The sequence below is a fragment of the Nelusetta ayraudi genome, unplaced genomic scaffold (genome assembly GCF_046127955.1).
Source record: "Nelusetta ayraudi isolate G7.1 ecotype Tasmania unplaced genomic scaffold, CSIRO-AGI_Nayr_v1 ptg000048l, whole genome shotgun sequence".
In the NCBI taxonomy this organism is placed as follows: domain Eukaryota; kingdom Metazoa; phylum Chordata; class Actinopteri; order Tetraodontiformes; family Monacanthidae; genus Nelusetta; species Nelusetta ayraudi.
Genome location: NW_027466098.1, coordinates 16,765,221 through 16,775,664, shown reverse-complemented (window position 1 = coordinate 16,775,664; position 10,444 = coordinate 16,765,221). Strand labels below are relative to the sequence as shown.

Below are 10,444 nucleotides of genomic sequence, written 5' to 3'. Positions count from 1 at the left end.
GACCTCTCCTGGTCGATTGTGAAAACTGCATCATTTGCGGCGTTGGGATCATGCGCTTCAGAAGTTGACTGCGGGATTCGTTTTCAAGATTAAAAAAAACAAAACAAAACAAAACAAAAAAAACAGTGGCCTTCTGCTGCTGGTATAACAAATTAAACTGGGTGGGCCTGAGTGACCGTGAAATCTCAAGTGCTGGATAAGCGGTGACAGGAAAGGGTTGACGGTGTCAATTTCAATTGCGATTTTGAAAAGATAAATTCTGTAGTGGAAACTCTAGCGTTGTCTCGTTGACTTAAACTCGTGCAGGTGTACTTCTTGACCTGGTGGTGATGATGATATTTTAGCAGTCAACGAAGAAAACTCAACAAAAACCTCTTAAGGAAGTGAAAGCATTACCGTGTCAACCGTTTATTGTCTTTGAATTTCGCGATTTTTATCTGCGGGCTGGTATTTAAAATCAATTGACCACGTGACGCGCATTCTTGAAATACCTGTAGCTGGTACAGTTTGCGCAGTTTTGCTTTATTGCGGCTTATTTGTACTTGACGTGGGGGGGGGGGACAAAAAAAAACAAAACACAACTGTCAACCGCAGTGTATGAATGCGCAAAAGAAATTACCCAACGCCTCCTTCGAAGAAAAGTGTTGACTTGAGTGTAGGTGGCCCCTAGCACACACCGCTCCCTCCGCATGACGACGCCTTCCCGCGACGACTGAAGGCGGAGGGAAGACACCTGCCGGCCAGGGGCGGACGAAACCTCCGCAAACCGAACCGCCACCACTTAAAACTGTGACTTGAATACGTGACTCGCCTCTCTCTCTTCTTTTCTTCTTCTTTTTTTTCATTTTCATATGACTTGTTTTCTTTACGGGGAACTGCTGTGGTTGTGACCCGTGTCCGGGAATGCGGAGTTGAACTTTACTGAAAGGTTTCAATAAGGGCACTTCCGTGTTGGAACTTTTTCGGGAGCCCTGCAATGGGAGACTCGATCGAGCTGGAACCTTTCAGGACCAATGGCAGTCACAGAGACGCTGACCTGTCTGGAGTCACGGTGAGTGGATGAGTTCAACAGTTGATACTGTACTTTGGAACTAAGTGTTTGCTGTCCCTTGCCGTACCTTGTTGAAAAGATGTGCCACGTTATTCAAACTGGGAGGTGGAAAGTGTTCAAACGCAACGGAAGTTATTGACTTTATTCTTACTCTTAATGCACTGTAATGATTGTAAGTAAGTGTCGGCTGCTGCAAGGATACAGGAATATATCAGCTTTGATTTTAAGACGTAAATTTACAAGTCTAACTGTTTTTCTGAATAAGGTCAATTGACTCAGTCAAAAAAACAAAAAACAACCAACTAATTGATGATCAAAAAAATTCCTTAAAGGGCGAGTTTGTAAGGTTTCATACATCCACACTTCTTTGGAAACATAAAGTTACTTAAAGTGGCAACTGGTGTGTTTTATACACTAATAATAAGCAGCTGTAAATAGATACAGTATTTAGCAGGTCCTATGGTTGCCACCTCCTAGAGTTTCAAATCCGGGACATCTCAGGAAAGGGGGGGGGGGATTTCTGGGAAAAACGGGATGGGTGGCAACCCTAGCAGGTCCACTTGTAATGAGGTGACCACGTTGCTATATTAGCATGTTGTTGGATATTAAATGTGACGTCAGAGGATGAGGATTTAAAATGACCATTGTTATGGGCTTTTTGACTACTGTGTCTTTAACGTGTGTACTTTACTCATTATGTGACACCTGTACACCAGTTGAGTGTTTCCCAGTGATATTCCTCAATATTTGCCTGCTCTCAGGTGGCTGGGAATGAAGAGTTTCACAACGGGAGCCGCACTGCGCCAGAAGGAGAAGCGTTGCTTTCTGTGCAGGTAAATTTAGGTTCAATTACAAATGTAGAGAAAGAAACAGTACTGACACTTGGTACAAAAAAAAACAAAAAAAAAACACTGTTGTTTTTCTGTGCATCTGCTGGTTCCGTTTGTTAGACCAGCAACTCTAATGGAGCGTCAATTCCGTCACACAACAATCGCATAGCAGGAAATCAGAATGGAAGTACTCATCGGGAGGTATGAAAACCTTTACTTTCACTTTTTTCGGGGGGGTATTCCAGCCCTATTTGCAATACAGGAAGTGCAACCCTTCCTGTGACGACATGATACCATTATTTCCAACAAATTCCCTGCAGACTGTAATGAGAAACAATGACTGGTTCTGTTTCTTGTTACTCTGGATATGTTTTTCGCGGCTGTGTGGGAACATAGAAAACAAAGTGTTTGCCATTTTTCTATATATTCCACCCAACCACCTGTCATTATGCTTTCAGAGAAGTGCAGTGTGCATGATAAAGGAAGAATTAAATGAGGTCATCTGTGGGAAAGTCATCAGACTGTGGATGATCATTGTCTTTCTCGTCCTTCTCATTGTCGGCGTCGTCATACTGTCACTGTTTCTGTGCACAGGTAAGGTTCTCTGGGATATTTTGCGCCATGTTTAATTAGGCTACATTTGTTATGTAATGAAACAGTGTGTGTATCTTTGTGCAACCAGCAGAAAAAGCACTTGCCCAATATTTACAAGTGAAAGCTGATAATAATATCATATTACTGTTGCTCACATTTTCAGATTTGTAATTTCATACAGTATGTCTCACTCGTGTCTCACGTCCTGTTCGCAGTTATCTACGAGGATCCAGACGAGAACTTTGACCAGGCCTCGTTCACAGTTCCTCTGCACTTGAATGGAAGCTTCAAATTGCCAAATATGGTCTTCACAGACGACCTTTTAACTCTCTCTTCCAGCGAAAGCCAAGACCGTGCCAGGCAACTCGAAGAAAAGGTTTGGCCATTTTTATATTGTTGTTTATAATTGCGTTATCACCCGATATTAAAAAAAGAAGTCTACTGTGTATATACACAGTAGACTTCTTTTTTAATATAGATATTAGAATGGCGAAAGTTTAACAGTATTCAGGATATCAATATGATGTCAGATTAGCAACAGCAGCAGAAATGCCAGTGTGTTTTACTTTTAAGGCAGTACAGTGTAGCTTGAAGGTAGGAATCTGCTCTTTTGAAAGTAAAAAGCAGATTCTGTTCTTCTATTTTTAGCATTATATAGACATATTTATAATCACATACTTCAATGCAGAAATATGTGTATATATATGTATATATATATATATATATATATATATATATATATATATGTATATGTATATGTATATATATATGTACATATATATATATATATATATATATGGTATATATTCCGGTTAAAGGTAAACCACTTCAACCCTGTGCTGTCAGACCACAGTATGTGCTTTTGGAACTCTGTTGTCATGCGGATGTAAAACACCCTGCCCCAATGAGACACAAAAACAAAAGAACCTGCTGCTACTCGCTCTTAAGGTGGAGTCGCACAGTATGGCAGCTTGGAATTCTGTGCCGCAGTGAGGGTGACTCAGTATCAGCCAGAAGGGTTTCATTTTCTCACGGCCTCTACTTGTCTCAACCTGCCCCACCCAGCTCACTGACCTCTACAGATCCTCCCCGGCTCTGGGAAGATATTTCTCGGCTGCAGAAATACTCGCTTTCCGGTAAACTCCCACATTGCGCCTGGTGTCTGTATGTTTGTTTTTTTGCCGCGCCTGCTTACGACCACTGTGTCAACTTGATTCCAATCCCTCCCCTGCAGCAACGGCTCCGTCATCGCCGACTACAAGCTGACGTTTGTCATGCCCGAAGAAGAGCAGGATCTGCTGACGAGTTTCACCCTGAGCAGAAACATGGTGTTCAACGTCTTCAGGCAGTTTCTCTATGAGCAGGGGCCGCTGGAGTCGGACCCCATGTATATCGACGTGAGCTCCCTGAGGATGTTTCCGAGTCGCTAGCGGTGGCTGTGTGACTGAGGAAGTGTGCTTCTTTTTGTCACACTCAAGTCAGATGATGGAAGCAAACCGAAACCACAGACTGCAAGGTGTTTTGCAGCAGATGGCAATTCACAGGCTGCGGGTGTGAGTTTGCAGATGTTCTGCGTGTGCCTTTAAACATGGGATAGTGCAAGACCGCATTCAGTCACACAAACACGACACCAAAGCAGGGCTGTAGGTCATGTAGTTCAACTCACCCGAACTCACTACAGTGGGTGCGTGATCATTTCTATCAATTCCTGTGGAAAGATTTGTCATACTTTATGCATGATCCTTTGTACAAAACCCTATCAATGTTTTTTTTTAAATATATAACACAGTTGCAAGTGTTTATATTTGCAAACCTGTCCCACTAGCACAATGTGTTTGCCAAAACTGTGAAACACCCTCAAGATCTTCGACACTTGGCCTTAGTTCAGGAAACTGAGGCGTTTTTTTTTGTTTTTGTTTTTGTTTTTTGTTCCTCCGGTAGGAAAACCAAGCCTGCAGAAACAATCATTGCCAAAGTGAAGGCAGTTCATGCCTTTTATATGCGTTTGCACTTAAAACAATACAAACCGTTTACAGTCATTTACCAAGTGCTTTACATTTGTTTTCCGTTTGTCTCAGTCTGGATTAACGGTTGCATTTGCAGTCACCTTTTTGGTTTAACACTAGAGGGAGCACGTGGGGCACCAAGTGAAACTGGACCACTGTTTGCTTGCCCTTTTTTTTATATTAAAAAAATACAAATAATTTTGTTATATTTTTGGTTATTTATATTTTAATTAATTATTTTGAACAGTTTGTCATCGGCGTCGTTGTTTTTAAACATGTCCATTGGGCCAAACTGTGTCAGCGTGTCATTTTGCAGACCGTGGCCTGTCAACGAGTGCTTTTCCTGACAAGATTACAACAGTGGTGAACGTCATTCACAAATTGTCACGACCAGGCCTCCTTCCAAGAGAAGGTTATTGATTGGCAGCTGCTTAAGCCTTTTTGGGAACACCTTTTTAGCCAAACACACTAATTTATCATATTTGTCATTTTGCTTCATAATTGATGTGTAATGAGATATCCGGCCTATTCCATGTTAAATAAAGAATATTTTTTACAAATGTTTTTCACAAGTTATTTTCAATAATATTTCATTCATATACAATAAAATAGCTCTAACAGATCACAGCTTTTTACAATAAAATCTAGACAATATGTTTATTTTTAAGGACTCAAACTGACTGAAGGTCATTTGCTTAACCAATGAATACAGTAATGCAGTATTCGATTAAGATCAAATAAAGTGATGATAGTTGTAGATAAAGAAAACAGTCAACAGTTGGACTCATGTTAAATAATGTTCCCAGATCTATAGAAACTGCAGTGTCTCTTCTTCCTTCCCTCTTTTTTACAAGAAGGAGGAAACATGACCTTGCATGTGCTTCTTAAATATGACAGCACCATGACAGTCACATGCTGGGAAAATTGTAACGCTTTAAAAGGGCCTCATACTTCACATGTTTTCAGGTCATATTTTTCATGCACGACATCCGAAAACACAATCTACTTTAAAGCAGCCCCGTTAGCCTGTTGTTATTGAGGTCAGTGCTGTATTTTTTTTTAATTTTTTATCACTACCATAGACATCAGCCCTTTGTGATGTCGTCAAGGGCTGGTTCCTAACCCTGTGGGATTTAGTACAATGCTGAAGTGAAACTTGTTCACAGTGGAGAAATGTCTTATACCAATAAACGAATAAACAAAACAAATCTGTGGCACCTATGAAATGGTTTTATGGTTTGTGTTTTTCACACTTTCTTACTTTACACATTTTACTGTTTCAACACAGGCTCTAAGTTAAAAAAGGCAATGTTTCGTAATCAGCTCGCAATGGTAAGACACGACATGCCCCCGATTCAGAGTAGTGAACATGGTTTGCCTCCTGGCTGGTTTACTTTAAGAGTCTGGAGTAAGATTTACTATAAAAAGGCCCTGAGGCTTCAATTGATCTGTTTGGTTTAAGCAGCGTTTCGCTGCTCTCAAGTCTTCCCTGTAGGTGTAATCCTCAGAGGTCAGACGCAGGTTCACATCGCTGGTTAAACAGTGACCAATCCGTTCGGAGGTGTGACCAGAAGTTGTTTATACCGCTGCTGAATCAAACCGTGGGACTCATTTAGACTCTAGTTTCCACAGCTAAGACGACCATTAATTACACCCACGCCTTCGAGGATCGTGGCGTAAGCACTTCTCATACATTCTACTCTTCTGTACATGCATCCTGCAAGACATTTAAAACATGTTCATCCTACTTTTTAAAATAATACACGATTTGGTAACATTTAAGTATTTTTGAAAAAAAAAAAGAAAAAAAAAAAAAAGAAAAGTGTGTTCATCTCTGATTTCACTGAGCAAAGTGTTTCTACTTTACAGCACATTACATGGTGTCATATCAAAGACCTACATCAGAAAAGCAACACAGCAAACTTTTATATTTTGCTCAATACACCATATAACCACAACCTGCCAGACGGGTCAGACTGGAATTGGAAGTCAGAAGGTAAAATGTTATAACTTGCGTGGACAGCAGGAGGAGATCAATGCAGAAATAGACAACTCCTGAGGACGCCGCAATTTCTGTGTTAATCTCTGACTTACGTGCGTGTCCTACATGTGCAAATACCCCCGCTGCAGCGTCCCCTCATGATGTATAACCCCCCCCTCCCCTGTTGGTCTGACCTGAGCGCCGGTAGCTGCCCTCCTGACCTTATATGGGTTGCCTCTCTGTATTAAACGCTTTAACGCTTTATTAAACTTCATTTACTTGTCATAGCAAGACCGTTGTGGCTTCTTGACATTTTCTTGCTCCTGAAATGCCAAAGGTCATCGTCATGAGACATGGCAATAAACATCAGATTTCATATCGTAATCGTATAGCAAAATAACATGAAAGGTCAAAACTTTATGTTCCTCTTTTTTCTTTAACTATTACAATGTGGGATGAGACGGGCGGCCGAGTGTGGTTTCTATGTCACTTCGTGGTTGCGTGCAGTTTTTTTTCAGACCCAAAATATCCTCTGGTCTGATGTTTGAGTAGGGGATAAACCCACTCAGGAAGGTCTTCCCCCGTCATGCATGGCAACCCTGCAGGATTGACACATTTCTGCAGGTTAGACTGCAGACACTGAACATAAAGTAGCCGTATAGTGACAAAAAAAGCAAACTAATTGTAACCACGACAAGAAACAAGTAAGTACTGGAGAAGATTTGTTGTAAGGATGAGACAATATTGCACACTATCAGTGAAAGAACAACTTAAAAAAAATAGAACTTAGAAATTTGTTACAAATTCTTTTTTTTTCCTCCCCAACTTTGCGGAAGGTGTCAGCGAGGTTTCTCAGTATCTGAAGTCCCCTTGAGTTCCTTGAACACTCAACTCCAAGCCCCCCTCAGAGCGTGTGCCATTATCCAATTAAAGGGTTATCTCTGCTTTTGGCTTTCGCAGGGAAAGATTAGGTGGTCACTGCCTGAGGAGGAACTCAGTTCTCCCTGCGGTCTGCGTGCACACGCTCCTCTCCGCTCTCCGCTCTCCGCTCAGCAGTGCCACTGACTTTTCGGAGGGTTGCAGACGACGCGCCTCTGCGGGAAGAATGGGAACCCAGAGCTCCAGCCTGGATGACATCCTGGAAGAGGACATGCACCACTGGTACACCAAATTCATGAGGGAGTCGCCTTCGGGCCTCATCACCCTCTTTGAGCTCAAGACCATGCTGGAGATGAACGGTATGACGGAGGAGGCCAGCAGCTACGTGGACCAGGTCTTTTTCACCTTCGACATGGACGGGGTAAGAAATTTGCCTTTAGAAGATTTTCACTAAAAAAATATTTTTTATTGTATATTCTAGTGGAGCAAAACTAAGGGAATTTATGATTCTTGTAAATGTGGATGATGGGAAGCAGGTATCTATGTTTGAAATAAAATTATGAATCAATCTTTTTAGATTGATTCATTAGATCAACCTTTCTCTGAGAGCTTGGGATGGAAAATTTGAGAAGATGTTTTATTTCAAGTGCTGTGCAAAGTCAAAAGGTAAAAGGCGACTAAGAGGTCCCTGACAGGCATGCAGGGTTAAACTCCTCTGTGCTCCGGTCCAGGGATCCTTTAAATGGCAGTTTAAGGGGAAGGAAACAGCATAAACGATCATTGTATGTCAGTTGTAATTTTCTTTGTTCTGCAAATATTTAAAAAAGGAACAAATAATTAGGCATTTCTTCAAATAAAGATTATGATGCAATGTCATTTGAGGGGCCTCCACTAAGTGTATCTTTAACGTGTGCCCTCCCAGGACGGCTACATCGACTTTGTGGAATACATCGCAGCTATAAGTTTATTGCTGAAGGGAGAAATCAACCAGAAGCTAAAGTGGTACTTCAAACTCTTTGATCAAGACGGGAACGGGAAGATTGACAAGGACGAACTGGAGACCATATTCAAGGTATGGAAATGCATTTTTCATTCTCGCTTGGACTTTTTGAAATGTCACGGCACCGAGGAGCCAAGGGGCTCATGGTTGTGTGCATCGCAAAGCTTCTCTCCTCTAATGTTCTGAGCTTTTTCTGGCCGTGAACTAGACAAGACGTTTAATCCATGGTTACCTAAGCGACCCTCTAAGTCCAAACGCAAGCTAATTCACGCACTTTACACGTCAGTGGTGGTGTTCACCCTGCAGGTCACACAACACCTCCAAAGCTCAAGTTTGGAGTTTATTTATAGCAGCGCAGGATGGGCAACAATTCAAGGATCAATATCAAGTCTGGCGAAACACGTTGGCCTTCACATCAAAATTACATTAAAAAATTGCAAAACTGACATTGGGTTTAAAACAAGCGAATGCACCGCAGACGTTTGATTCCATTATTATATATTTTTTCAATACAGGCTATTCAAGACATCACCAGAACTTACGACATTCCCCCGGAGGATATCGTCACTCTTATATACGAGAAGATCGACGTCCATGGAGAAGGTGAGGAACATCAGATTGGCGGCTCCCGCCAGACGGCGCTGTGATGTCTCGCTCCTCAACATGGCACACAGTTGAACACAGTTTTCAACCTTCTGTTTGTCGGCAGGCGAGCTGACGCTGGAGGAGTTCATCAGCGGGGCCAGGGAGCATCCCGACATCATGGAGATGCTCACCAAGATGATGGATCTCACCCACGTCCTGGAAATCATCGTCAGCGGGCAGCAGAAGAAGGCCATAAACTGAGCAGCGGACACGTTTGGGCGGGGCGGAAGGCGGGGGGCGGGGGAGAAGGGGTTGGGCGCAACGGATGGAGAGCCGGGTCCCGTCTTACACTGTCACACCAAGAACTGTACTGTACTTGACTGAGGGGCCCTGTGCACGACTGACTCTTGCCTCAAAGCAAGCAGAGGAACCGCGCTCTGCTGTCTGCTTGAGCTCCTACAGTTCTGGGTGCTTTCAATAACGCGAGCTTGAGCTCCGGAGATCGGGGTGGCACCATCAGTTTCCAGCTGGAGATGGATGACCAAAAGCAAGGAATCCCTTGATTGTATTTCAATGGAAGTTTGTAACCTGAAAATACTGTGTGAGACTCTGGAGTCACAGATCTGGAAAAACAGTGACGGTTTCGTTTTTTGTTTTTTTTTTAACCTCAGATTTCTCAATCTTTAAACATTTCCTAGCTCTAATATTGCTCCATTAGAATTCTCCAGTTAACATGTGAACATTGTATGGCTGATACAGATCCATGGGACTGTTTTATGTTTTATGTTGCTAAAAAACAACACCGATTTGTGAAATCTACTGTATTTTAGCTATAAAATAATGATAATGATAATACTAATGATAATGATGACGATATGTGAATCATAGGATTACAATCTTGCCTTAATGATTTTTTTGTAAAAAAAAAAAAGAAGTGGAAAAAATAAATAAAAAGAACTTTTAAAAAATCAGACTGGCTGGTGTTGACATTACACAGCAGTGAGCATGTGAGGCTGTGATGGCTCCTCCTGGCTAATCTGTGAAGTGTACCTGCAGAAAAGACCTGAGCTCAGCACACTGTGCAGAACACGACATTCGCTGGACTCATGCACACCTGCACCCATTCAACCGCAGAGGCAATATGGATTTTTTTGAGGATCACATGATGAACACATCTTTTTTTCTCTCTTTTTTTTTAAAGACACGTTTATTTTGCTTGTGCAACACTCTGCCGTGTCAGATCACTGACCCACCTTCTCACCCTGATCCACGAGGAGGTGTGTCTGTGTTTGAAGGCGCCGTGTAAACATTTACCCTGCTTGGCTAATCATTGGACTGAGGTTCATTTTAGTGCACACACGCACACACACACACACACACACACACACACACACACACCGGTGGCCATTATTATGACCCTGGAGGAATTGCATGTTGTGTAAATCAAACAAAGATAAGGGCTTTGACTGGACATACCCCCAGCAAGTGTCCCCTGAATGCATCGGATGATGGGCTTAC

The 10,444-nt window shown here is 42.2% G+C and overlaps 2 protein-coding genes across 2 annotated transcripts; both read left to right on the top strand.

Annotated features, from left to right (window-relative positions):
* Positions 1-333: 333 nt before the first annotated feature.
* Positions 334-5,043, top strand: c15h3orf52 (chromosome 15 C3orf52 homolog). Its single transcript, XM_076036734.1, has 7 exons — positions 334-1,051; positions 1,813-1,884; positions 2,002-2,082; positions 2,340-2,475; positions 2,691-2,851; positions 3,541-3,611; positions 3,710-5,043. Exons 1-7 carry the CDS (start codon positions 977-979, stop codon positions 3,903-3,905), a joined length of 792 nt encoding a protein of 263 aa, XP_075892849.1. The 5' UTR covers positions 334-976; the 3' UTR covers positions 3,906-5,043.
* Positions 5,044-7,301: 2,258 nt separating this feature from the next.
* guca1c (guanylate cyclase activator 1C) lies at positions 7,302-9,879 on the top strand. The gene is made up of 4 exons (XM_076036763.1): positions 7,302-7,762; positions 8,264-8,413; positions 8,857-8,944; positions 9,051-9,879. Exons 1-4 carry the CDS (start codon positions 7,568-7,570, stop codon positions 9,185-9,187), a joined length of 570 nt encoding a protein of 189 aa, XP_075892878.1. The 5' UTR covers positions 7,302-7,567; the 3' UTR covers positions 9,188-9,879.
* The last annotated feature ends 565 nt before the right edge of the window (positions 9,880-10,444 follow it).

Bases quoted from the DNA above. Each gene is read 5' to 3' on its own strand.
- c15h3orf52 (XM_076036734.1), top strand. From the start codon at position 977: ATGGGAGACTCGATCGAGCTGGAACCTTTCAGGACCAATGGCAGTCAC. The intron at 1,885-2,001 runs GTAAATTTAGGT...TCCGTTTGTTAG, and splicing joins AAGCGTTGCTTTCTGTGCAG to ACCAGCAACTCTAATGGAGC. The intron at 2,852-3,540 runs GTTTGGCCATTT...TGCCCCACCCAG, and splicing joins CCAGGCAACTCGAAGAAAAG to CTCACTGACCTCTACAGATC.
- guca1c (XM_076036763.1), top strand. From the start codon at position 7,568: ATGGGAACCCAGAGCTCCAGCCTGGATGACATCCTGGAAGAGGACATG. The intron at 7,763-8,263 runs GTAAGAAATTTG...GTGCCCTCCCAG, and splicing joins TCACCTTCGACATGGACGGG to GACGGCTACATCGACTTTGT. The intron at 8,414-8,856 runs GTATGGAAATGC...TTTTCAATACAG, and splicing joins AACTGGAGACCATATTCAAG to GCTATTCAAGACATCACCAG.